General features: G+C 52.3%; 2 protein-coding genes across 9 annotated transcripts in view; one reads left to right on the top strand and one right to left on the bottom strand.

The window, feature by feature from the left end:
* The first annotated feature begins 79 nt into the window (after nt 1-79).
* Nucleotides 80-15,792, top strand: GSS (glutathione synthetase). 7 transcript variants are annotated; one of them, XM_068911970.1, is made up of 15 exons: nt 155-221; nt 1,882-1,991; nt 3,011-3,213; nt 3,292-3,428; nt 4,207-4,352; nt 6,089-6,164; nt 6,756-6,895; nt 7,040-7,156; nt 7,677-7,757; nt 9,015-9,092; nt 10,907-10,973; nt 11,651-11,845; nt 12,109-12,190; nt 12,831-13,020; nt 13,810-15,792. In XM_068911970.1, the coding sequence occupies exons 4-15, from the start codon at nt 3,300-3,302 to the stop codon at nt 13,931-13,933; spliced, it is 1,425 nt and encodes a 474-aa protein (XP_068768071.1). In that variant the 5' UTR covers nt 155-221; nt 1,882-1,991; nt 3,011-3,213; nt 3,292-3,299; the 3' UTR covers nt 13,934-15,792. The 7 variants fall into 7 exon arrangements, with proteins under 7 accessions (XP_068768067.1, XP_068768068.1, XP_068768071.1 ...); XM_068911971.1 differs by having other exon boundaries at nt 199-221; nt 1,888-1,991; XM_068911967.1 differs by lacking the exon at nt 3,011-3,213 and having other exon boundaries at nt 132-221.
* Nucleotides 15,793-18,424: 2,632 nt separating this feature from the next.
* The window catches only part of ACSS2 (acyl-CoA synthetase short chain family member 2), a 37,913-nt gene continuing 29,607 nt past the window's right edge, over nt 18,425-26,730 (bottom strand). For both annotated transcript variants that reach the window (XM_068911965.1, XM_068911964.1), the window contains 9 exons: nt 25,694-25,827; nt 24,976-25,108; nt 24,443-24,499; nt 24,041-24,121; nt 23,231-23,339; nt 23,016-23,084; nt 21,553-21,729; nt 20,501-20,575; nt 18,425-20,315 (listed from right to left, as the gene is read on the bottom strand). In XM_068911965.1, coding sequence (XP_068768066.1) covers nt 20,188-20,315; nt 20,501-20,575; nt 21,553-21,729; nt 23,016-23,084; nt 23,231-23,339; nt 24,041-24,121; nt 24,443-24,499; nt 24,976-25,108; nt 25,694-25,827 — 963 coding nt within the window. In that variant the 3' untranslated portion in view covers nt 18,425-20,187. The remainder of the gene's footprint in view (nt 20,316-20,500; nt 20,576-21,552; nt 21,730-23,015; nt 23,085-23,230; nt 23,340-24,040; nt 24,122-24,442; nt 24,500-24,975; nt 25,109-25,693; nt 25,828-26,730) is intronic.

Genomic DNA, 26,730 nt, shown 5'->3' on the forward strand with positions numbered 1-26,730 from the left:
CCCGCCCCCTGCTGCGGCCGCGCATGCGCAGCCACACACTGAGCCGCAGCTCCCCCCCTCAGCTGCGGTGGCGCGGAGTGGTATCGTCCCGCTCCGCGCTGATAGGTCTGTGGCGCTGCCAGTTGGCCGATGAGGCGGGGTGGAAGCAGGGGTCTGGCCAATCGCCTGAGGCGGTGTCGCCGTGCGGCCGCGCGGAGCAGCGTGGGGTGCTGAGGCGGCAGGTGGGAGTTGAGGGGGTCGAGTCAGCGGGGGGCGCGGGGGGTTGGGGCACAGGGTACAGGGAGGTGCGCAGACAGGGCTGTGGGGGTCGCAGGGGTCTGTGGGGCGCTGGAGGGAGGGTGGTGGGCGCAGGGTGGGGTCTGTGGGGCGCTGGAGGGAGGGTGGTGGGCGCAGGGGAGGGTCTGTGGGGCGCTGGAGGGAGGGTGGTGGGCGCAGGGGAGGGTCTGTGGGGCGCTGGAGGGAGGGTGGTGGGCGCAGGGGAGGGTCTGTGGGGCGCTGGAGGGAGGGTGGTGGGCGCAGGGGAGGGTCTGTGGGGCGCTGGAGGGAGGGTGGTGGGCGCAGGGTGGGGTCTGTGGGGCGCTGGAGGGAGGGTGGTGGGCGCAGGGGAGGGTCTGTGGGGCGCTGGAGGGAGGGTGGTGGGCGCAGGGTGGGGTCTGTGGGGCGCTGGAGGGAGGGTGGTGGGCGCAGGGGAGGGTCTGTGGGGCGCTGGAGGGAGGGTGGTGGGCGCAGGGGGTGGTCTGTGGGGCGCTGGAGGGAGGGTGGTGGGCGCAGGGGGTGGTCTGTGGGGCGCTGGAGGGAGTGTGGTGGGCGCAGGGTGGGGTCTGTGGGGCGCTGGAGGGAGGGTGGTGGGCGCAGGGGAGGGTCTGTGGGGCGCTGGAGGGAGGGTGGTGGGCGCAGGGGGTGGTCTGTGGGGCGCTGGAGGGAGGGTGGTGGGCGCAGGGGAGGGTCTGTGGGGCGCTGGAGGGAGGGTGGTGGGCGCAGGGGAGGGTCTGTGGGGCGCTGGAGGGAGGGTGGTGGGCGCAGGGGAGGGTCTGTGGGGCGCTGGAGGGAGGGTGGTGGGCGCAGGGTGGGGTCTGTGGGGCGCTGGAGGGAGGGTGGTGGGCGCAGGGGTCTGTGGGGCGCTGGAGGGAGGGTGGTGGGCGCAGGGTGGGGTCTGTGGGGCGCTGGAGGGAGGGTGGTGGGCGCAGGGGGGGGTCTGTGGGGCGCTGGAGGGAGGGTGGTGGGCGCAGGGGGTGGTCTGTGGGGCGCTGGAGGGAGTGTGGTGGGCGCAGGGTGGGGTCTGTGGGGCGCTGGAGGGAGGGTGGTGGGCGCAGGGGAGGGTCTGTGGGGCGCTGGAGGGAGGGTGGTGGGCGCAGGGGAGGGTCTGTGGGGCGCTGGAGGGAGGGTGGTGGGCGCAGGGGAGGGTCTGTGGGGCGCTGGAGGGAGGGTGGTGGGCGCAGGGGGTGGTCTGTGGGGCGCTGGAGGGAGGGTGGTGGGCGCAGGGGAGGGTCTGTGGGGCGCTGGAGGGAGGGTGGTGGGCGCAGGGGGTGGTCTGTGGGGCGCTGGAGGGAGGGTGGTGGGCGCAGGGGGTGGTCTGTGGGGCGCTGGAGGGAGGGTGGTGGGCGCAGGGGGTCTGTGGGGTGCTGGAGAGAGGGTGCTGGGGGGCTGTGGGGTGCGGTGCAGCTCCCTTGGGGGCGCGGGGCTGGCAGGGGATTGCGTGCCTCAGCGCCGGGCAGGAGCTGGCAGCTCCGGTGGCTGGGGCAGGGCTGCTTCCCCTCCCCGGCTCTCTGGGGTCGAGGTCCGGAGGGGGGCTGGGCTGCGCTGGGAGCCAGGCCGGTGTCCCACAGCACCAGGGCACCTGACTGGGGTGTGAGAAGCCAAGCTTGTGATCTCGTGGGGCAGCAACAGGTTAAGGCAACTTCAGGGAGACGTGCGACTGTGCCTGGAGGGCAAGGAGCGGTTAAGGCTTGTTCTGGCGCCTTCTGCCTGCTGCGTGGTAAAGAGGGCGCAGGGTGCGTGCGGGGTGCCTATAGCTGTCTCAGCTGTAGACATTCATTTTTGCACTGGCAGGAGGAGACTGCCTGTTCCTCATCTGAGAAGAAGCAATACGAGGATTAACGGGTCAAAACCTTCCTTACGTAGATAAAGGGGTCACTTCTCCCTAAGCCATTCTGTAACAACAACGGTGTTGTGGTAGATGCCGCCCCGTTTTGGACTAAGATTGTTTCTTCTGTGCTGTGCGCTCCTCCCGAGGCAGCATGCATCCCACTGCTAGGTCCAACTTCAACCACGATTCCTCTCCGTGGGAGTTGGGTCCTGGATGAAGCTGTGTCAGCAGCTCTCATGGTCATCCAGTGCCATAAAACTTTTGAGCAAGGTTTTCTAAGACTCACAAAAAAACCAGTGTCTAGCCTTTGGGACTTGCAGTATTAATTGCTGAGCTGTGCACCTGGGTGCATGGCCTTGCTGCCATGTGGGTCCTTGGTGCGGCCTGGAGGAACGACTCCCAGGCTCAGCTGAGTGCTGCACTGATGATAAGGAGGTGCCTTCATCCAGCACTAACATGGATCTAAGCATTGCTATAGTATGTGCGTAAAGCAACCGTGTTGCCTTTCGAAGCTGAGCAGGCTTGGGGCCATGAACACCATAGTTTGCTCTGGGGACGCCCCTCTGCTGACTGCTAGGATAAAATGCTAATCTTGCCTCCGTTAGCGTTGTGTGCTACCGCCCTGATCAGGAGCAAGATAGTGTTGTAGCCCTGTAGCCTGGGGGTGCAGGTGCACTGTGGCGTGTGCCTGCGTTAGCGTGGGCTGTAGGAGCAGGGCGTGCTCGTGTGGAGCATAGCTCTGCAGCGGTAAAGTTGGAACAGTGCTATCCAGGTGCCTCTACACCATGTAGCTGCACTCCATGCATCAAACTCTCTTTCTGGATGTTATTTCCGTGTTTACCAATGTGATTCTAGAGAACACCCTCCTCCTTGATGTGGAGGAACCAATGCTTGACCCACATTTGACTGCCATTTTCCCCTCAGCATGGAAAGCCAGGGAGAGCCATGTTTGAAAAAGGTTGTGACAGCTCTGCAGTGATGATATTGCCCGAGCTCTCTCGTGCTGTCTGCAGCCTCCTCGCATGTACACCTGAGCTCCTACAGAGCGACATCTCCCCAAATTACCTGCCTGAGTTTCCCCTGGCCCATCACCAACCCTCTTGCCTGTTGCTGTCCCCTGTGAAAGGGTAAAGGTTAGGCTGTGTGCCAGGAAAGGCTGCAAGACTTTCGGGGCCAGGCGGGTGATTTCTGTTCTATCTCCTCAGTATTGGCAATGGCTGCCCTGTGGGAAGATGTCCTGTGTAACGAGCTGGTCATCCGGGAGGCAGCATCGCTTGCCGTGGATGCCGCGCTCCTCGAAGGCATGCTGATGCGGACTGAGGAAGAGCCTAATGCTTCAGACGTAAGTGCCAGAACAAAGTGCGTTCAATCCCAGTCGGAGAGTCAGAGTGAGTCAGCAAAGCACAGGAAGTGAGAGCAGCCCAAGAAGGAATTGGCTGTAATCGCTGGGGTTTGCTGGATCTGCATAAAACAGGCAGTGCTCTGCAGCGATCATGCAGCAATGTGGTCAGAGCACAGCTGACCTGCGGGCTCTAGGCGTCCCTCACGCCTTGTAATGCTGATGGTTGTCTCTTCCCTGAGAGAGACCCTATGATACAGTTCACTTTTTCCAGTGGGGAGGATGAGTCTGGGGTGGCTGGGGAGGTTGCCAGGAGCTCTGGGTGTGTTTGGGGAGGTTCATCTGCCCCACTTCCACTGCCCTGCTTACGGCTGTCTGACCATGCAGTTCTTGAACCACAGGATCATCCCTTAGGCCTGGCTACAAGTCAGCCTTTGCTCCATGAGTAGGAGGAGGACATGGGGATGGGGGTGGTGAGGACTACTGGACATGTGGCGTTTCCTCTGGTGAATCTCCGGTAGTTCATTGGGGGCAGCGGTGCTTGTGAGGGACTCAGCATGAAGGGGTGAACTGCTTCGGTGGCAGCTCCCTAAGGAGCCCAGGCGCAGGCAGCCAGCTGCCCTCAGAGTTAGCTGAGGTACGTGGAGGAAGGTCTCTGCCACGGATTGCTCTTTGAGCCAACCTCAGCCCATGCTTGACTGTATAGTCTGGGGTGGGTTTCCAGCACTGTAGAGCTTTGGGGAGAGACCTGACTTTACTCTTTCTGGATCCTTATTTCCAGGTGGTGAATTATGCTCCCTTCACATTGTTCCCATCAGCAGTACCAGGTGCCCTGTTTGAACAAGCATATGCTGTCCAGCAAGATTTTAACCTGCTCGTGGATGCCATAAGCCAAAACAAAGAATTCCTGGAGCGTACTCTTGCCAGGTTTTTTTTTTTTTTTGTTTGTTTTTTTGGACAGTGCCTTTTAGTGAAATATTTTAAATGTAAAGCCTCTATTGCTCTTTAAGTCATGTCTTCCCCTGGTATTTCTCATACTGCTTTCAGGCATTCCCAGCTTCCACCCACGTGTGTCCTTCACGCTAAGTGTGTTAGAGGGTAGGCACTCCTATCTTCTGCAAGACTCATCTCTCCTTTGCTGCATTCCTTGTCCTAAGATTAATTTTCATCAGCTCTTTGTGCTTTGGGGTCTCCTTGGGCCTCACAGAAGATGCAAGGTCTGGCCAAGAACTGGCTCTCCATAATGATCTTCAGTTTAGCCATTCTTCTAGGCCTGTGGCTTCTCACTGGTGAGCTTGCTGGCCCCTAGTCTTTAAGTTCAAGTTGCTGGTGGTTTCTTGGAGCCCTGGATTTAGTAATCTGTTCTGGTCTTGTTTTGTATCTGCTGTTTGTTTTTTTTCTTTTTGTGGCTGCCTGATAATCACCAGCTGTGCTGCCTGCCACAGTTGCAAAGGGAAGATGTTTGTTCCTTCCCGCACCCTTACCTCTGATTGAGTAGCACCAGCACCTGCCTTTGCGGCAGTGCTGGGGAGGTGAGCCGTGAGCTCTGGGTGCTGATGGGTCAACCAGGCTCTGGCTCACGGGCTCTGCTGGATTTGTCTGTGGCTGTTGCCCTGTGCTGGAGTGACCATCCCTGGAGCAGGTATGGGGCATGTGGCTGTGGTGATGTGCTGAATGTGCAGACAGAGCCAAGGCCTTGGATGGGACTGAGCTAATCCAGAATTTAAACACCTGCAGCAGCAGGCAAGATGGTCCCCTTCATGGCCTGCTCCCCTAGAGGAGATGGCTGTGATTGTGGGCCTTGTAATCTGTAAGGTTGATGCTCCCACAAAACCCATTTTCCTTCAGGCTGCTTGTTCTCTGCTGCCTGGCTGCACAGATGCTGGCTCTCTGGCACCTTGCTGCAGGGACAGAGAAAAGGAGATTGCTTACCAGCATAGCCCGTGTTTTGCTAAAGCCTGACCCCTAGGAGCCACTTTAACCCTTGTGTCTGCTCCATAGGTACCTGCAAGCAGAGCTGTGGCTGGGGCATGCTTATACCTGTGGTTAAGGAACGCAGAGGTTGGGGCTCTGCTACCTGCCCTGTGGCCACTCCTACGCGATGCCCCAGGGCTGTGCCTTGCAGGTGCTGCTCGCAACTAGCTCAGGGATTTGGGACTTTGGGGAAAAGCCAGACTCTTCTGGCAGACTCACAGAAGTGCTTGGCGCCACAGTGCATAGGACTTGGAGCCCAACATGCTGGAGGAGTTTGCTGAAGTTCCTGAAACTTCTTCTGTGAACTGTTTGGTGGCACAGAGAGATTCCTGATTTCTTTCCTCTGTCTTCAGAGTTTTCCTGTGTTTCTTTCCCTGTGCTTGCCTCGTCTCTCTGACCTGCAAGTTAGTCATCTCTGCACAGATGTGCTTTTAGTAGCATAGCTGTGCTGAGCAAACTGGATTTGGATTATACACTGTGGCCCTTGAAGGACAGGGCTTTCGTGGTGTGGTGCTTAATAGTGCTGCAGGACTTGATCTGACCACAGACTTACAATTTCTGCTGGAAAATGTCCCTGATAGGGAAGTGGTTCCCCCCGCCTCCCCGAGAGAAGAATGAATTCTCTTTGTTTCTCTGTGACAGCATATGATCTCTATGTGACAGCCAGTCTGATCTTTCTTTCTCTCTAGCACCATCAGGGTAGATGACTTCACAGCTCGACTCTTCAAAATCTACACGCAAGTTTTGGAGGAAGGATTGGCTCAGGTACCTTGGCAGAAGACCCCAGCCATCAGCAGCCTTGCTACGCTCCATTGCAGCGCGATTGCCTGGTATCTGTGTCTGCAAGCTTGGTTGCTGCTGTTGGCTTTGAATTCTCCTTCAGTCAGGCAGGTTGCTCCCTAGGTTACGATGTCTCAGTCAGTCCCAGCCTGTGAGCTCAGTATCTTGTACTATTTGGCAGTCATTCCTTTTGGACAGTGCTGCTGGAAACAGCCAGGCCTCGACCAGGAGGATTTAATACACGCTTGTCTTGTCTTCTGGGAGTTTTGGGAGAATGCAGGGATGCCTTCTTTGTGCTCTGTCAGGTCATGCTCGTTTTCTCTCACAAGTGTTGGTAACGCCTCTGGAGTACTGAGGAGGGTTGTGGGGTCTGAACAAGGGCCAAAGGACCCACAAGGCAGGTCTTGCATGGGTATTTTTCAGTGAGAGTGACTGGATCTGCCCCCAGGAGGATTTTGAAATGGGGTCATCAAAGGGGTTTGCAGTGAAAGGCAGCAAGAGAACTTTTCTGTTGTTCCAGGCGTGCAGGGAAATGGAAACTTGCCCCCACTTCGCCTCACTTGCCCTCTGTTTCAGGCTGTGTTTTTAGGCATAAACCGCTCTGATTACATGTTTGACCGTGGTGTAGATGGGACACCAGCTCTGAAGCAGATTGAAATCAACACCATTGCTGCCAGCTTCGGAGGCCTCACCTCCCGAACTCTAGCTGTTCATCGGTAAGGAAGCCAGCTCTACAACCAAGGCACTGTGGCAGCAGCATGGCAGGGCCTGTTACCATCTGTCCGTGCGTACTCTCCAAACTCCTGCTCTAGAAGTCTGGGCGGTGGCTGCCATGACTTAGAGCTTCTTTTGTGCCACAGGCACGTGCTAAAGGCGCTGGGAAAATCTGAGGAGGCATCGCATCTGCTGCCCAACAATCCATCAGAAGGGCTTGCCTTGGGTATTGCAAAAGCCTGGGAGCTCTATGGTTCACAGAGGTAAGGAGAGAGGAGCTGCTGGAGGCTGTGTTATCTTGTCTCCCTTGGGGATGCACACATGTGTTTCTGAAATAGCACTTTCTGAAAGATGCCTGTTTCATAGACAAGTTGCTCTTGAAAAGGTTATGGCCATCCCATGAAGAGCAATGCTGTCATCTTAGCATGTGAGCTGCTATTTTGGGCCTCTGTGCACGCAGGGTGTCCAGCCACTCCTCGATGCGCTGCAAAGGCGGTGGTGCATAGTGACCTCTGAGGAGCTGTGAGGTTCAAGAACGTTATGTGGAGCTCAGTTTTCCTCTTGTCCTTTTCCCTTTGTGCTTATGCCCATCACTGGCTTATTAATATCACAGGATCAGTACCACTCTCCCATTTGCACCTTCACCCTTAGAAATGCTGGAAAACCTAGCAGGAGCACTGCAGAAAGCCTGAACTTCAAAGAGGTCAAAAGCTCAAAAGCTTGTGATTCTAGGTGCGTATGTGATGTTTCTGAGTTTAATTATGTTTTTGCTACCTATTCCAGTGCTGTGGTGATGTTCCTGGTGGAGGAAGTCCAAAGAAATATTTTTGATCAGCGATGCATAGAAAATGAACTTTGGAACAGGTAATGGTTGAATTTCTTGGAACAAGAAAAGAAAGAGATGGTATAGTTTTTTGGAGGAAAGAGAAGCAGAGTGAACTGCTGGATGGTCATGGTGTTTCCCTCGAGGCAGCTTGTCAGGCCCACTCCTTCTCTAGGCTGTGCCCTTCAGCAGACAAGACAGTGAGAGCGTAAGAGCAGGTCCTGGAAAGATGAGGGTGTGCAGAATCCGTTTGCTTCTTACTTTGTCAGCTGTGGAAGAATAAAGTAAAAAAAAAATATTTAACTTTCTGTACTGGGAGAGGGCATGTCATCTTAGGTAATGAGATGACCTTTATCTTGGACTTACAACGCAGCGCTCCCCAGCGTTTCTTCAGTGGTCTTCTGCCTAGCCTCAGCACTTGCATTAATCTTCCCACCAATCTCCCAGTGCCTCCGACCAGCTCTTTGCTGGAAATACTAGCAGTTGTCAAAGCCTGTGGTCTCCAGGGCCAGTTTCTTGCACGCGTTGTGCCTGTGTATTCCTGGGAGCTGCACCAGTGGTGGCTTTGTTATGGGACAGGTCTCTTCAACAGGACAGTCGGGAGCAGAGCTAGGTTAATGAGGGTCCCGCTTGTCCTCCTGCTCGGGACTGGACACAGGGTGTTTCATAAAAGCTGAATTAAGGAAGTTGCAAACCCTTTGTGAAAGATCTGTGCAAAGTAAGCAACGTAGCTGTGAATTAAAGGGCATTGGAGAGAGGAGTGTTTTCAGGTCTTCTGGCCCTGAGCCCCTCCAGACTGTGCTGGGGCAGTAGGAGGTCTTACAAGGTCACAGTTTTGTAAGAAACATACTGGCTGTTGATTGTGTCTCTACATCAGCAAGACCACACTGCCTCTTTGTGGAGAAAAGACTGTAAAGCATGAAGTAGAGAAATAAATATAAGAAGTAAATTTTTTAACCGCAGCTTTTGGTTTTAATCCAACAGTGAATGAATCTGTCCTGTAGGGATAAAAAAAAAGCGGAATACTGAGTTCCGTTAGAAACACTTCAGAAGGTGAAAGGTAAATATAAAAAAATCCAGGGTGTTTAAGCATACGTTCCGCTTCCAACAGCGTTTGGGCTGTTTGCCCATAGCATCAGTGCTGAAGACAGGCACTGGTTTGACCTGAAGAATGCCTCCTGCTCCATAGTACAAAGCATGAAACTATTTGTGAAGGAACCTACACGTCCTCCTTGTTGGGGCCACTGGTTCCACTTAGGATTTCTAGCTGAAGTAACTCTCATGTTCCTCTGTTACAGGAACATTCGGGTCATCAGGAAGCGGTTCAGAGACGTGTTTGAAAAGGGGTCTCTAGATGATGCCAGGAGGCTGTATATGTGAGTATGAGCCAAGGTGCGCATTCCTGGCTGTCTCTTGGGTGCAGAGTTGGCTATGTGACAATTTTATGAGCTCTAAATGGGAATTCAATGGTACGTTTTTGAGTGCTAATAGTGGCTTTCTGACAGTGCAGCCCTGGAACATGGAAGAGAACTGCTGCTGCTTCCTCTGGAACGAAAATGATTTTGTTTTCTATGTTGGTGGCATTTTGCGTGTACACATTAGTCCCTTACACATGAAGACATAATTTCCCTCCTTCAAGTCGCAGCCTTCAGAGCTCTTCACGATCTTTGCTTCCTTCACATACATCTGCTATGAAAAGTACTGGTTATTTCAGAGGTTTCCCCAGGCGTTTCCTGTTTACCATTCCCGTGATGCTCCACTAGTGGGAGTTGGACTGGGTTATTAGTGCTAGAGGAGGAAGCATTACATTACATTATTTGTTAGTTTTGAATGCATTCAGCTTCTCATCCATTCCCTGCAAAGACTGAGATGTGTGACTTACAGATCCCTTTCAGGGTAAGGCAGTCGATTCCAAGTGTTTATCCTGACTTCCACAGTAACGTACCTGGAGCTGCACAAAGCCTAAAGGAGGAGGTGCTTTCATGCTGATGTTATTTCTGTTTCTGTTAATTCTGTTTAGGTTAATTTTTAAATGTAGTTTTGTTTGGTGGTTTTGCCACGTTTAATTAACACATTTGTCATTGCCAGACAGTTAGGGGAGAGAGAGTCTCCACTGTACTTCTTCTAGAGCTTCCTCTATTTCTACTGATGAATGCCTTTAAATTACAGTTCCTGCCTGCTAACCAGCTTCTGTGTTGTTACACCCTAACTACATGCACAGTTTGTATGGCTAAAACATGGGTGGGTTGTGTGCTGCAGGTGTGCTAACAGTAGTGCCCCAACAGGATGTTTTGGTGCCTGTGACATGATGTTGAGTTGGTTTCCTTGCCCTTGAGCTGCCATTGGAGAAGGACCTCCTAGCTCCAAGAAGCTTCTAGGCCTGTCTTTGAGTGGCAGAAACTATTTGAAAAATTAGATTCTCACCTCCCTAGTGGGCTGGGTGCGTGAATTATTGAGACACGCACCCAGTTTATCACACAGAAGCCTGATATCAGCTCCCTGTGTCTTGGGACAGGGCAAGCCAGCTGGGGCTCTGTGGAGAGGAGGTTTGTAGTCATCGCTTTCTCTTGCAGAGAAGAGAACTTCCTCTGGGAGGTCAGCCAGGCTGGTCCACCTCGTGAGGAGGAGCAGAACAGCATGCTCATGAGGCCAAGGAGAAGGGGCAAATATGAAGAGGGAGAGGATGCGGAGGGAAAAATGAAGATGAGCCCAAAAGGGAGTTCTGGCTCCACTGGAACCCTGTCATGCTGGCTTTGCAGTGGGACAGTTTAGGGGCAGTGCATGAGTAGGAAAACACAGATGAGACCCACTCTAACTGAACTAGATGATTTTTGCTGATACTTTTTGATCTAAGCAGTAGCTGTGGTTGCTGTGGGAGTCACGTACAAATGTGACCCTCAAAATGTTGGAGTGGGCCGTTCCTGGAGGAATTCATTGAGGTGTCTGTTTCAAACACTTTGTTAGAAGCGTAGACACTCCAATACGGAGGCTTAGACCTGCTCTTTTGGAGTGGGAGAAGCTCTGGCTGCTGCAGCCCAGCCAGCTGCTCAGCCAGGTCCCATAACGGCTTGTCTGTCTGACACCATCATGTCCCAGAGCTGCCTGCGTGGCTCCCGGGGTGTTGGAGTTCTTAGGTAGTTGTGTGGAGAGGCTGGCCTGATTCGGTAATTGTTTTTGGTTTCTGTTCCAGGGATGGCCAGGAGGTAGCAGTGGTGTACTACAGAGAGGGCTATGTGCCAAAAAACTACGATTCGCAGGTCAGTATGGACTGCTGTGGTCTGAGGAGCTGCCCAAGCTGTGGCAATGCCTAGCAGGTCTGAAACTTCCCATGATCCCAGGTGGGATTAGTCCTATCCTGGGTTGCATTAGTTCTGCCCAGCATGGCTGATTGCATTGAGGAAGCTGTGATTCTACAATACGTACGGGTGCCCCAGGCACTTTCTTAATGTTCCTGCCCAGGCAATAAGAAAAATGGATGGCTTTCTCCTCCAAGAACCATTCATGTGGTCACCTCTTGTCTGCAGCACTGAACTGCCTCTGTACAATACAGCCTAATGTAGATGTTAGCACCTGCTTAAAGAGTTAAGACCTGAACTACAGATAATTTTCTGCCCTTGATTATATATTAGGACTATTAGGCTGGAGGTAGTAATGATACACACCAAATCTTGCTATTGTCTGAAAGTGGCAGCCCTGGGCAAGCTGGAGAGGGGACGCAAGTGTAGTTGTTGAAATAACTTGGCTATGCTCTTTCCAGAGGCAGCAGGAGATCCACATGTGCATTTATCTGCTTGTTTCCGGTGTCCTATGCTTCCCACCCCTCATCCCTGCCAGGCAGGGAGGGTGGAGGTGAATTGTATGTCAGTAACTGAATAAAATAAGGTGGAGAAAACCTTAGTTTGCTGATGGAATAGTTGTTCCCTCTTTGTCTTAGAACTGGGAGGCACGATTATTGTTGGAGAGGTCAAAGGCAGTGAAGTGCCCTGACATTGCTACCCAGCTCGCTGGGACCAAGAAAGTCCAGCAGGAGCTGAGCCGGCCAGGGACACTGGAGAGATTACTGCCTGGCCATGCGGAGTCTGTGGCTCGGATAAGAGCAACATTTGCTGGACTTTATTCCCTGGACTTGGTAAGTGTGAGTGGGATGAGTTGAGGGCATCCGGAGCAGGAATGAATGTGCCGATACACGCTTGGCCTGTGTAATGTTTCTCTTCAGTTAAGAAAACTGCAGAGTGGCAGTTAAAACTGATTTTTGGAAGCATATTATAAAACCTGACCACCTTAGAGGGCTTTGCGGCCTTGGCAAGGACCTTGGTGGGCCTGCTCAGAGAGGGCTGTGGAGGAGTCCCTGTTCTTCCCTGATGCTTTGCTGTTCCCATCCTTTCCTGTCAGGGAGAAGAGGGTGACAAGATGGCTGCTACAGCTATTGCTAACCCTGACTGGTTTGTGCTGAAGCCGCAGCGAGAGGGTGGAGGTATGAGCTGGAATGGGTCTTGGGGGGGGGGTTCACTGTTCTTGCCATATCCTGGGTAGGTGGTAGCTCTGTGATGGCTCATGGTCCTGTGCTGAAGGATGAAAGGATGGCTCGCTCCTATGCTTCTGTAATAGGTGCAACACAACTTCACTGGCATGTTTAAAAGCTATTTTGGTTCTGCCTATACTTTAGAAACAGCTCTCTTCATCACCTCTTCCCATCACTTCATGTGGCCTTGCTGGCTTTGGTAAGGTGTTGGGGAGCTGAGGACAAGCTACGTGGCACCTCACATGGAGGGCAGTGAAGCTTGCTATGTGCCTGACCAGCAAGAGCAGGCATCCTGGGCTGGCCAGGAGCAGGCAACTTGTCTGCCCTTTCCCAAGATCCTGGCCCGGCTGCCCTGTTGACCGCAGATGCGGTGGGAGCTAGTCACGGTGGTAACATGGGGCTGCTCCTGAAGAAGCTTCCCATACCCACGGAGCTGGGGACATGGGGAACCCAGACAGCACGTGACAAAGGCTGCACCTATTTAGGCTGCCCGGACCAACTGTATAGCTGGGGCAAATGGCTTCTGCCACTGGCATGGGATGTGCTTAACCTGCTGTTTTTTTTTTGTTTTTTTTTTTTTTTTTTTTTTTAGGGAATAATCTCTATGGTGAAGAGCTCAGGCAGGTTCTGGAGAAGATCAAAGACAGCCCTGAGAGAACCTCTTACATCCTGATGGATAAGATCAAACCACAGCCATCAAAGAATTACTTGCTGCGGGCTCACAGTCCTCTGAAAGTTTCGGAGTGCATCTCTGAGCTTGGGATTTTTGGTGTCTATGTCAGGTGAGAAACGTGGGGTGGATATCAGTTGTAGCCAGCACTTGCTTCGGGAACGTTTTCCTGTCTGTGCTGTCTGAGCATAGCAGCAGGGCAGATGTGTCTGTGTAGGTGAATGTAGAGGGGAGAGATGTGGCCGTTCAGTCACTGTCCCTGTCAGGTGCTTTCTGAGTGCTAGGCTCAGATGCTGAACTGTTGTTCTGTACCTGCTGCCTAACAAGTTTTGTGAAAGCAGCAGAGCTAGTGCTGGCAGGCTGGCATAATGGCCACCTGAAAGATGGTGCTCATCTCGCTGCTGATTTTTGGGGGTGGGGGCGAGGGGTTGTACCTCTCAGGATCTGGACGCAGCAGCAATGCTTTGCTGGCCCTGGAGCTCCGCCTTAGAAATATCTAAGGGCATAACGTGGTTGTGCTCAACCATAAATAGCTGCTGTTTTTGTTTAAAACCATCTTAGATCCATAGAGATGTTTCCGTAATTTATAAATTGAAGTCCTTCTTGTACAATTTTAGAAACAAATGTACTCTGGCAACATTCACAACCTGACACTGCTTGTTTGCAGAGAAATCTGACAGAAATGGCCCAGCTCAGCACACAGCTGTGTCGCTGCTATGCAGAAAACAAGCACAGCTTTGTTATTAGCGGAGGCCTCTGCACTAGACCGGAGGGGCTTTACATGCTAGTTAACTGCCCTGGGTTGTGGCTTTGACAGGGAATGTCAGTCAAATTCTCCAAGACAGTAGAAATGCCAGAAGCTTTCTGCTCTACAGGTGCTTAGTTGCCCTTTTCTTTGCAGACAGGGCAAGGAGATGGTGATGAACAAGTCCGCTGGTCACCTCCTGCGGACCAAGGCAGTTGAGCATGCGGATGGTGGGGTAGCAGCTGGTGTGGCGGTGCTGGACACTCCCTACTTGGTGTGAGGAGGCAAGCCCTCATCCCACCCGCCTTGTTCTGCTGCCCGAAGAGCTGATCTACCACAGGGATGTCTTCCTTAGGGTGCAATTACCAAGGCCTGAGGTGTTTGGGATCATGAGGAGGGACTGTAGAAACGTAATGGTTCCAAAAGTCCTGCGTGCCAACCCCAGCTTCTCCTTTGCAATTCGTCCTGCAGGAAGAAGGGATTCCCTTGCTCTGCCTGCTCAGTGGGTCCAGCCCTGCCCCAGGTGCATGTCCCAGCCCTGACCTCCCAGTATTGCATTGATTTGGATGTCCCTTTGGGGTCTAGCCTGCAGGCAGTGGTATGTATTGCAGAACTAAGCGTAAGGTGCCACACCAGGCGCTTGTGCTGTTCCCAGCTCCAAGCTCCTTGATGCTGCGTGCATCATCATCAAGCCAAAGCCTGGGCAAAGAAAGGAGAAGGGGGAAAGTGTCAGCCTTCATCTGTGGGCTCTGTGGCCCAGTGCCCCTTGTGCTTCCCCTCTGCCTGAGCGCTTTCCAAGTTGCAGATGGGAGCCTAGTGTCCATGGCCCGCCCATCCAGCCCTTGCTCAGGTGCTGTTGCTCTGATGCCTACCTTTCCCTATGCTGGAGGATCCTTACAGCAAGAGGCAAGCTGTCATGGTGTAATTTGTCCAAGGGCACCTGGCTCGCTCTTTGCCCAGTTCCTTCAGGAGGTTTTGTTGGCCTAGGTGTTCATCCCAAATAGTTCATCCAAGGAAGGCAAGGCGGCAGCGCAGAATTAATCCTGAGCTCCACACCCTCTCCGTGGGAGGGCTAGATCTGCTTCAGTCACTTAGCCTGTTCTACCTATGCTGAACTGTCTTGCTGTTCAGGACCACATCCAGTTGCTTCTACAATAAGAATAGGAGGTCTAGCTGCTGGTAGTGCAACATGCTCTAGAAAGAAGCTCACTTAGCTGTCCGCTCCCTCTGTCCTGCCTCGTGGCAAAGGAGAACAAAAGCAGCCTCCTGTCCCAGATGTGGCACCCTGTGAGGGTCCTCAAGATGCAGAGCTGCAGGGTAGTGCTGGTGTTTCCTACCAAGTGCTGACACCCCCGACGGCAATAGGGGCTGCAGTGACAAGACTGGCCCCCCCATGTTGGGTCTCATCTCCAAAGATGGAAAGTCTCTTGTCCTCACAGTGACTGCTGTGGTATTTCTCATCCCTTGGGCTCAGCTAAGGCAGTGACTGACCCCCACCGTTTGGCACAAGATTTCTTCAACTGTGGTGGCAGAGCCCAAAGCAAGGGTGAAGCGGAGCCTTCTATCACAGCCAGTGTGTCAATATCCCCTGAATCCATGAGGGCTTCTGCCCATACATCCTGCTGAGTCGTGTGCTGAACATCTGCCTGCTCTGCCACTACAGTACAAAGCAAGAGCCATGGCAGGGGGCAGGGTGGCAGCTGAGAGCCCTGACCTCTTTAGTTGTCCTCCCAGGATTTGTGATGTGGTGAGGCGGGCAGCTTTGTGGGTGGGCAGCAAGGGTGTGCAGAGGTGAGACTGAGCGGAGCAGACCCAGCCGAGCTGCCAAGCGCTTGGTGTTGCTGCCTGCAGTGCTCTTCTGACGTGGGATTTGGTTTGTTAGTTCCTAGGCAGGGCCGTGGCAGCCTATTACTGCCTCCATGGCTATGCCACTGCTGTCACACTGGGACCACTGCTCTGGTGCTGTGCAGCAGTCTCCTAGGGCAACTTTCAGACTGGGTGCTTTAATCATGAATCTTTGAACTTGGAAATCTTTCAGTTCTTTAAGTGTAACTGGCTCTACGATTCCTGGGTGGTTTAGTTGGGGAGGGGGGGGCTAATTACCCCCATCCAGAGATTAAAACATACACTCAATCTGAATGCTGTTTTTGTGTCAATTTGGTCTGGGAATATACATGCAAGTACTTTGGTCTGTGTCAGTAGGCACATAAGCACTGCCAGTGATGGACCTTTTGAATCTTTGACTTTATGGTTATCAATTATCACAATACCAGGTATTGCAACACTGTCAAAATTCATGGCTGTGGCAGTGGTGGGGCTGTGGCGGAACTGTCATCATTCCTTTCCCTGCTGATCTCTACTTTATTGCTCAGCTATCATCTCCTTTGTAGCTGCACAGAAATGCAGGGCCATTATTTTTCTAGGTCCATAACTGGAAACAACCCTGCAGGCTTTGCTGGCCCAGGTTCAGGAGGCACAAGTGCTGCTAGTCTCTCTCTGTCTTCATGAACAGATTTTTTTTGTTGGTGGTGGGTTTTTTTTGTTGTTTTGTTTTGTTTTTTCCCATGTAGGACTTCAGGAAGGCAAGCCAAACCCAGCAATGGGTTTTCTCCAGGACGGCAGACCTGAGCTGTGCTCAGACCCCCTGCTGCTGCACTGTCCTGTTTTGAGCCAGGCCTTCTCTTTTCTCCCTGGCAGATGGTCACAGCTCCAGAGGAATGGGCTCGGTTCTCGTGCTGGGGTGACATGCCATATGCTGGCAGGTAGTATGCTGCTCAGGAATGTGGGATTGAGTCTTCTGAAGGGATTGAAACTTGCAGTCAGGCTGTTGGGGAGTGTTAACCTCTTAACCTCCAGGTGGAAAGGACGCGATGCCATTTTCTATGGCGTGTCTTGACGTTTACTAGTTCTTGGAGGACTTGAGCCAGAACGGCACGGCAGTTGGCCATGAAGGCAGTGCTGAGGCTGCCCTGTCATGATGCCTTCCTGTGGCAGAGGGACACAGGACTCCCCCCCCCCCCCCCCCCCCCCACACACTGCTAGGCTCTGTACGTGCGGCCATGTGTTGCTGAGCTATGCCTAACCCTGCTGCAGGGGCATGCTTTGTGGCTAAAGGGCTTTTTCTGCCCATGCTGATGCAGCCTGGCTCTGTGTTAAGCAATCCAAGCTGTTAGTTGCCCTCATCTCTCCTGTGCACTGTGCAGATAACCCACCTGTTCTTCGCGCAGTTGAGGGTGTGGGTGTGGTTTGTTTGTGGTGTTTTTTTTTTTTTTTTTAAAAGCATGAGGAGATGGTTGAAACCTCTCCTGTGGACAGGCTTTATGGGGAGAGGTGGTCAGCACCTGGCAAGGTCCCTCACTTTATAAACATGCTGTCTTGACACCAAGACCCAGGCAGTTGGTTCTGCTGGACTTTGTCACTGAAAAGCCAAGTTTTGTCTGAAACGGTCTCATGGGGACTAGGCAGTCTCTTGACTGCTTCAGCAGCTCAACTGTCCTCTCTTGTTCTCCCTCTGCACCCTTCTGGAGAAGCCTAGCAGGATTTGAGGTAGCCTTAGAAGCAGAGCTCTGGCCCAACACAACCATTGGGTAGTGCTGTAAGCCTCTGCAAGGGCCTATCACTTAGGTCCACACAACTTGCCCACGGTGCAGCAAGAGAAGACTAAAGACAAACTGGCAGTTTCTGTTTCAGATCACGTAAGTCTGCAGATCCATGCTGGTGATGCGTTTGTGCACTTGGAACACAGGGCTCAGCAGCTCTGGCACCACACACAGCTTATGGAGAGCTAGTGCTAGGAGGATTATCAAGGAAAAAGACCAGTAAGGGTTTTGGGTAAGATGGACTCTAGGAGAAACATCCTAGGCCTGTAGCTGTGGCTGTGCATTTTGCTGGAGCAATAAGCAGCAAGACCCCAAGGCACCCAGCTGTGAAGAGCAGTATTGGCGAGGCCTGAGCTGTGGGAGAGAGCTGCCTGTGAAGTCTGAGCTGAAGGTGACACTGAAGTCAAGACCAAGGTATGGAGGAGCAGTGGAGGCTGGTATCCAATACTACATGTGGGTGAGGACCAGGCCTGGCTCCAGCCCCCTTGCTGGCTTTGGGGCTGAGACTGGTGTGGTGGAGAGGCAGGTAGCAACAGCCCTGAGGTTCCTCAGTTCCTCTGTGCAAGCTTGTGTGTTTTTTTTTTTTTTTTTTTCTCCCTGGCATTGCTCCTGCATCCATCCTGCACCTGTTTATGGGACCAGGTTTGATATGTTGGTGCGGTACAGGCTAGACTGTCTCACTCTTTACATTAGTCTTTGTGGAACGATTCTGTCTGGAGACCAGGGAGAAACTGAGGCACAGGCTCTGATGGTGGAGCCCAGCTGTTCTGCCCTCTCGCCAGTGCAGGAGGGCAGCACAGTTTTGAGTCAGGTCCTTTAAGGAAGGGAAAAAAAAAATTACCTCCCACCTGTAATGCTATCAATCCTAGTCTGTGAAAAAGCATTGCAGTTGCAGTAACCTACCCCATGCCATTCCCAAAAGCAAGAAGGATCTTGCTGCTTGACCACAAAGCTGCTGGTTTGCACTGGACAGAGAGGCCTGGCACAGCAGAGCTGGCTCTGCTGCACCCACCGAAGCAACTGCCTCATGTGTTTGCAGGGACAGACCCCTGCCCCAAGCAGCTTGTGGTTGCTGTAGCGTACCCATAGGATAGGGTAAGGCAGATCCCAGTCTTCCTCTGGCCTCAAACACCAGACACGTACCTACAACTAATGCATGCATTCCACACACGTTGTCATTTTGTTTCCTTGATTTTTATTCCCTTTTTGCATAAAATTCTAGCTGTCTCCAGCTAAAATTACATAGCAAACTCAGAGTAAAATAGGAGGAGAGCAGGTGTAGGATTTCTTGTTAACAAGCTGGAGCAGTGGTACAGAGCTGTGGGTGGAGCATGAGACACAGGCACACACTGAGGTTATATATCACAGATGAGTACTGTGCAAATGAGAGTAGCAGGTACGAAATGAGACTTGGACAACAGCCCATCCGAGCACCTCTAACCATGAGCAATCAGCTGCTTCTTGCTTTCCAGACCATCTAAAAGTCAGTTCATTTTACAGGTAAAGCCTGTACATTAGGGTTCATGAAACAGCTGTTGCAGCAAGGGTTAAAGCCCATTTCTCCTTTGGTTGAAGTGTAAACTCAAGCAGCTCATGCCTATGTCCAATACAGACATTACAAAGGACGTATCTTTCCCAGCTCAATCCAGGGCTGGAGTTCAATCAATTTGTGGAAGAAATGTTGGCTTTGGCAGTACCCCTTTAATGTTCAGGCTTTTGGGCTGGATAAGATTTTCTTTTTTTTTCCCCCCATCATCATAAAGCCATGTCACATTTAAGCAAAAGCTGGCTTTAAATACCTTTCACTGTTTTATTTCTGATGAGAAAACATGTTGGAATAACAGCCTTGCCTGCCTTGGTTTCTTTGTTGTAGCAATGGTCTGACTGCCCTCTACCACCCCCACCACACACTTTGTTTGTGCTGGGAAAGATGCCTCTCCCTAGTGGTGTGTTTTGTTGTTTTGTTTTGTTTTCCCCTTCCCCCCTTTCCTTTGGTATCAGTAGTACCCACTCCTACCCCCAGCCCTTTGAAAGAGGCAGCCCGCTGCCCTGCCTCTGCTAAGCTTAACTGATGGCATCAGAAAGCAGCTGGAGATAGTGCTCTACAGAGCACACCAGACCAAGACCGTTTCCTTTCAGACCCAGGCTCCAGGCTCCCTATTGCATCCGCAGCCAGCAAAGGACCCCAGATTAGGAAAAATGCAACAGCTGGCATCACACAGTTAGAAAATAACAAACCTTAGTACCAAAGAGTTGTATAAAACCTATCTGAAGAACAGAGCTCCCTTGAGTCTTGCACCATTCCTTTCCAGGCTTGGGGCCCTCTGCTAACAAGCAGCTTGGACAGCGGATGCAAGACTAAAACTCAATTAAAAAGCTATGATGTGAGAGTGTTAAGTCTTCTCCCAGCTTACAACACTGGTAGAAGAGGAATCTTAGCTGGTGCGTGGACAACAGCAGATGAACCTCCCTTGCCTGCTTGCATTGAGTAATTCCAGTACTTCTGTGTTGCCAGCTTTGGCAGTAAAGTACCACTTCCTCTCCAACTCCCTAGTTCCTTCCCACTGCAGGCAAGACACCAGGGCCCCTCAATTACATAAATTAAACACCTCCCCTCCCCCCCCCCCAAAAAAATCATGAACTAGGTGATGAAAAGGGAAGAGCCTAAGTCCCTCTGGCACAAGTGAACGAGGCTGGAACCTCAGGTGCATCATACCAATCCGCAAAAGGATGCGTTCACTCCTCTGAGGCATGGACAGACTAGTGAGATGAGGCCTCTCCAGAGCCAGCTTTTCCCTCCTCGTTTACAGCATTTATACATTCAGTTCATCAGGAGAAGGTTTCTTTTCCAGGGCGGACAGCAGTTACTTGAGGGACCCGCTCATCAGGATGCTGCTGCTGCTACAGTTCTGTTCAGAAGGGACAGGTCATGCTGCTACAGCTTAGTGTCACATCTGCTGTTGAAAAGATGGTTTATGATGCCCGGGTTTGCCAGGGTGGAGATGTCCCCCAGATCTTGGTCATTTTTGGCAATCTTCCTTAATATCCTTCTGGTTATCTTTCCTGTAAAGACAACCACAAAAGGAAAGCAGGATTCAGGAGCCTTTCAACATCCCTGGCAGAGGAGCGGGGAGTGCCCAGACCTACCGCATCCCCCTTGTCCTGGGTTTGGTCCCCCTGGACTTCAGCGGTCCCAGACAAGCAGATTAGGGATTTCCATCCTCCAGCACTGTAACTAGATCCCTTACCTGAGCGGGTTTTGGGCAGGCCAGGGGCATACTGGATGTAATCAGGTGTTGCTATCGGTCCAATTTTTTCTCTCACTACAAAAAAAAAACAAAAATATTTTTATTATGCCTACCAGGAGATGCCAGGCACATCCTTTTGAGGCAGGATGACTAAGTTAAGACACAAAGACCAGCTCATTGGACAGCCTGGTGCCCATGTGGTGCAGTCAGTGCTGCTGCACCAGAGCCCTGAAGCTGTGGAAAGGGGGAGCAGGACCTGCAATGCAAATGGGGCTATACCCCATCTTTGCAAAGGCAAATGCTCCCACAGTTTCATTCTCAGCGTTGTCAAGACACCCTTGTAATGGCTTTTCCCAGTCACTATTGCCATTTTGATAGAGCACGAACTAACTCCCCCTTTGGTTCCTGCAGAGAAGAAACTTCCATGGATGCATTTCATGTATTAAATGCTGCATTCCTCTGTGGCAATAAAAGAGCTCCTTTGAGGCACAAACAACCAAACCAGGCAATGATGTATTTAACTACAGCACTTGGGGAAAGCACACTGGATTCCCAACTGTTTCTACCCTGTTCTTTTAATGTCTGGCCTGCTTTAGCCCAAAGCTGTGAGTTTGTCACTCCTGTCTGTAGGTCCTTGCTCAGGCAGCACCTCCTAGCTTTAGGAGATGGACTTGCAAATGGTCCCTTCTGCTCAAAGCAGCTGAACAAACTCTGCCACAAGTCTACCCAGGAGAGCCATAGGAGCAATGCCCAGGCCGGAGAGCACTGTTGCAAACAAATGCCCGCTGGCTACCCGAGTCCTTTACTTGGCTGCCAGCTTCCAAGAGGTAGAAGTGGCATCACATGAGCAGCCAAAGGTCAGGAGATCTAATTTTAGTTTTCACCAGTCGTGCTCTCCATTCAGAGGGGGCACCTTGTCGCAGTTGTCCATGCTGGATTCCCCAGACTACATGCACCCTTGTTTAAGCACTCCTCCTTCACTCGCCCGACACCGCACCCCCCCCCACCCCCGACCCTGCAATGCAGACTCCCAGATGTTTGACTCTTGCTACCTTGTTTTTTCAGCTCATCTGTCAGATTCTTGGTGAACTCATGGCCATCTCTCAGAGTCACGAAGCAGTAGAGGCACTCGCCTTTCAGGGGGTGCGGGTGGCTGACCACTGCAGCCTCAGAGATGGCTGAGTGCTCAAGCAAGGCTGACTCCACCTCTGCAGTGCTCAGCAAGTGGCCTGGAAGCAGAGAGAGGCAGTGTGCTTTACAGAGCAGCATGGGGCTGGCACCCTAGAGCCTCCAGCAGCTGGAAGGAAGAAGCCTGCAAGTATAAAAGGCCCTAAGCTGTAGGTTTGAGACCATCAATTACACATGCTTGAGAAGAGAAAACAGCTTGATAAAGAAACCTACTTCAGCGGTTGGGCTGTCCCGCAACACAGCTAACTATTGCTCACATCAGCACAGGATTAGCTAAGGGCCGCAGACAAAGGCTACACGCCCCTGGCTATTATCCCTCTTACCTTTAGGCTTCTTAAACAGATTTGTGAACTGTTCACAGCCATCAGATTAAACAAAGCAAAGGCTGAGAAGGAGCTGGTCTTGGCAAGAGGAGACCTGCCCACAAGGTCACCTGGAACATGCAGAGAAGGAAGAGCCTGAATCTGCAGAGCCGAAGAACTGGCACTATTGTGCACTGCTGGAGCTCATCATTTTGGGCAGACGGAAAGAAGCTCCTCATCACGGGGCAGGGGCACAACTCACTTTTGTGCATCTCTGCTCCAACTGCACCTGCACTCTGCCATTCTACCTTGGGACCGCTGGCGCTGAAAACCCAGGGAATGTGGTCAACTCCCAAATGATTGGTTGGTGAAGAACAAGCACTGCCTTCAGGGAAGTCAGATGAAAGGATCTAGTTTGATACAGGGGCAAGCACAAGCAAACATCTCAAAACCAGCAATAAGTACCTGTAGCCTGCAGGAAAGGAGGAATGGAGCTATTTAATGCAGTATACGGAGAGCATGGTGGGGTGAAATAAAGCTGAATCTCAACAGACTCAGGCAAGAGAGGCAGGAAAATCTCCATCCCTGGACACTTTCAGAACTCACCTGAACAAAGTCCTGAGCAGCCTGACCTGGCCTTGAGGTTAGCCTACCTGGAGCAGCAGGTTGGATTAGAGACCCAAGAGGTCCTGCCCATCCTAAATCTTTTTATAATTCTAAGATGTCCTGTGACGCTAAATGCTTCAGCATGGAAGCACCCTAAACGCTCAAAAAGTTCCTCTGAGAGGCTACAGAAGGCTCCTTCCCTCCAGCATGTTTTCTCTGGAGGCATTGTCCCAGAAAGTCAGTCACAGTCTCTACTGACTTGGAAACAAACAAGATCCTACAATTAGACCGAGCTCGAGGACAGGTTGCTGGGCAGAATCGTGGGTACAGAAGTGTGTCCCATAAAGCAAGGTTGTCATTTTAACTAGTATCGAAAAAGCACACTGGCTCTCACTGAAGACAAAAGTTGTTTTTCTTACCAGAAACATTCAACATGTCATCAATTCGTCCTGTGATCCAGTAATAACCATCTTTATCTCTCCTGCAACCTAAAAATAGACAGAAATGACAGCGTGAGGAAGCAGTGCCAGCCCTCGGAGCAACCGATAAGGGATTCTGAGACTAGGACATAGCAAGATTTAAATTGCTGTCCCCTGGCCTCTGCAGCCTACACACACTCCCCCAACAGCCTTACCATCACCCGTCACGTAGTACCCAGGGAACTTCTTGAAGTAGGTGGTTTCAAATTGCTGGTGGTTTCCGTATACTGTGCGCATTATTCCTGGCCAGGGCTGCTTAAAGACCTGATCGTGAAAAATGCAGACATGAGTCAGTGGGAGCAAAAACTACCAGTGTTAACTCTTGAACCTCTGCTGTTGGTCAGTGTTTTGAACCACCTCTGTTTACCCAAACAACCATGGCCAGCAGGTACAGTTCCTACACTGCTCCGCAACCTTTCTAGCTTAGCATAATTTATCTTTTTGCAACTGATAGGCATATGGAAGGAACTACCTCACACTAAAGAGCTCTTCCCAGAGTCAAAATATCAAACACCTGCTATTCTACCTTCCCCGTTCCAGGATTTTTATAGACTGTATTTCTTGTGTGATAGGAGGGGAAATAATCCAGTGAGAACAGCACTATGTAGTAATAAAAAGGCTACAGAGATGATCACGGGTGATGACACAGACACTTGCTGCCGCCCCTGCTCTCACTGCAGTGCTGCTCTATTGGGAAAGTCTCACCACACTCGGTATAGGGGAAGGAGCTTGTTTGCAAAGCTGTTGCGCCTTCCTCCTATGTTGCTCATCTGTGCAACTGCATCAGTGATTGCATGCACAGCTTGTTTACGGCATAAAACTCAGAATTATGTCAGTAGAGGTTGTTCCTACCACTGAAAAGGTCCTCCCTTGTCCGGAACCAGTGTAGGTGGAGACATGTGTACCCTATCAGAGCTCAAAGGGAACAGATTAGAGGAGGGTCAGGAAGATCAGCCCCTATTTACCAGGTAGCCTTCTGCTTCTCCTTCCAGCTCTTCCCCCGACTCGTTCAAGATGGCAGGGACCACACCGAAGAAAGGGAACGTCTACCGTGGGGACCAGAGAGCAAGGAGAGATGAAGGTGAGCCCACGCATTAAAACCCTGTGAACTAGATAGAGTCAAGGGCAGAACAAGGGCAGGTTTGGAGACAATGTGGCACACAGGGCCTGTCAGCACAGCTGCACAGGGCAGGCCTGAAATTTTGCACAGTGGCCACCTTCCCCCGTGGAACTCCTTCCCACAGACCACCTCAGCCAGCCTGAAACCACCTCAGCATGTACACCTAGGCCAGGGCACCCATGGTGCCAGCCATCACTGCTGAACTTCGCCAAAGCCCTCCCTGCCGGGGAAACACACAACTACTCACGGCAGAGCCCGGCTTCATAGGGGTGGCAGCAGGGAGAGGCGTCAGCATGTGGCCACCCTGCAGGGAGAGGCAAAGTGAATGTGGTTAGGCGATGCCAGCCTGTCCCACAGCCGTCTGTGTTGGCTCCAGTCATCTCACGTCACAGTCAGTTGCTGCCTGCCTAAGACAGGCAGAGACGGGGCCTCAGGGAGGATACGGGGAGGCTGTGTTTGGGCAGGAGGTCCTGGAGCTGCTGGAGAAGAGAAAGAGGGGGAGAGGGATGCTGCAAGGAGGGACTGGAGCAGACTGGCAGCAACCATCTGAGAGGAAGGTCTCCCCATGCAGTGCATTTGAGGTCCAGGGAAGAGAGAGGAGAAGGGGAATCAACTGATTTCACTCATGAGGCACACGAGTTTGGGAGGCTCCTAGACAAGCAACAACTAGCCCCCGCAGCACCAAAGCGGCGTTACGGCAAGCCTGTGAAGATAACCCTGATACTTGCCAGGAAAACAAGGGGAAAGAGAGGTCCCAGGGCCACCCAGGCGAGGACTCACCGTCTCCGTCTGCCAGAACGTATCCACAATGGGACACCTCTCTTCTCCCACCACACGGTAGTACCATAGCCAGGCTTCAGGGTTGATGGGCTCCCCGACAGTCCCCATCACCTTCAGAGACTTCCTGCTGTGCCTGCAGAGCAGAGGCAAGGGCTCGCAGAGGCACGACAGGCCACAGGGAGAAGCTACTCATGAGCCTGCCTGTGCTGCAGAAGCCTACAGGCATCTCTAGGCTACCCACACTTGGGGCTTTCAGGCACAGTTCAGTCCCTCTGAACGCTCACCCCGTCTCCCCTGCGGGCCAAGGGGAGACCTCCATGGTTTTGGTACGTCCTACTCCAAGCTCTCAGCAGGCTGAAGACACGCTCAGCTCTGCTCTTTCCCTTCCCTGGGTTAAGGAGCAGCGCACACACAGGCTCTCTGCTCAGCACACCTCTGCAAGCTTTGGCTCAGGAGCAGGGCAGAGCAGAGCTTGCTATCTCAAGAGTTTTGCTTATGGTAAAAAGAGAAGGACGTGCTTAGAAGTGCCATAATGAAGCTAATGCCTGGGGTGTCTGCTCATCCCTGGGTTGAATACAGAAGATCCTGGTTTGTCCAGAAAATGCAGTGGGGAAGCTGCTGTTCAGAGAAGTTGTTGTGATCCCTGGTCCCCCATCAGGGAGCCTGGGGCTGTGCCAGAGCCAGGGACCCCCCCACACCATTGGGGGGCAGCACTCACTTTTTGACAGGCTCCTCCCCATGCTTCATCAGCAGCCGGATGGCTGTGGGCGCCGTGTAGAACTTGGTCACCTTGTACTTGTCAACGATGCTCCACATTCGCCCAACGTCCGGGTAGGTGGGGACACCTTCAAACTGAGTTGGAAACAGGCCAGTGACACAGCTGTTCATTAGTGCTACCGCCCTGCAACCATCTGCAGCACCTTCGCAAGCAACAGGTGCCGAGAGCGATGGGGAACAGCAGTTGGACCCCAGCGTGTCCTTAACTGGCATGCAGGGGGCACTGTGCAGTGTGAAACCAGTCTGGTCCGTGGCCCCATCTAACCCACTCCTCAGTATGGATTTGGCAACCCCTCCCACGCTAGATGTCCTAGCCAATGTCCCCACAAACATGCTAGCAATGAGGGTACTTGGGTGGCTATTGCAGCAAAAGCTATCCCACCAGCTCAATGACACTCCTCACAAGGCTCAGGGCGATGGATCCAAACATGGAGTTACAGAACCACAACCAAAGGCACCAAGAACCTTAAAAAGATTCCCCCAAAGTGGAAGTGATTTTCCTGCTTGCATTGACCCACGGGAGCCTTGGGAAAGGGCCTCTGGCTCCCTGTTTTGCCATACACTGTCAAAGGAGATGCAGGCACAGGAGTTAAATACAGGTTGTCAGACCAGCTTGGGCAGCATGAACATCGCTCCCTGCTCATGATCCAGCTTTCATATTAGCCTGCAGCAGCCCTGGCTCCCCTGGTACAGGAGGCTTGTATTTCTAAGGGAAAGAAACAGGGGAGCATTTGAAAAATTAACCACCCAGAAGTCACGCACACAACCTAGCCCTCCCCTCTACCACTGAGCAGTCACCCAAGCCTTCCTTGGGAGCTGCCACCCTTCCTCGCAGAGAACAACTGCAACATAGCACAGGTGGAGGAGGCTTTGCACACAAGGGAAAAGTATGTCCTGCCATGCTCAGCGCAGAGCAATTCAGGGATGCAGCTCAGCATCATGACCAATACCTTCAATCCAGCTGCCACCCAGCACTTA

The sequence above is a fragment of the Struthio camelus genome, chromosome 18, assembly GCF_040807025.1.
Source record: "Struthio camelus isolate bStrCam1 chromosome 18, bStrCam1.hap1, whole genome shotgun sequence".
Taxonomy (NCBI): Eukaryota; Metazoa; Chordata; class Aves; order Struthioniformes; family Struthionidae; genus Struthio; species Struthio camelus.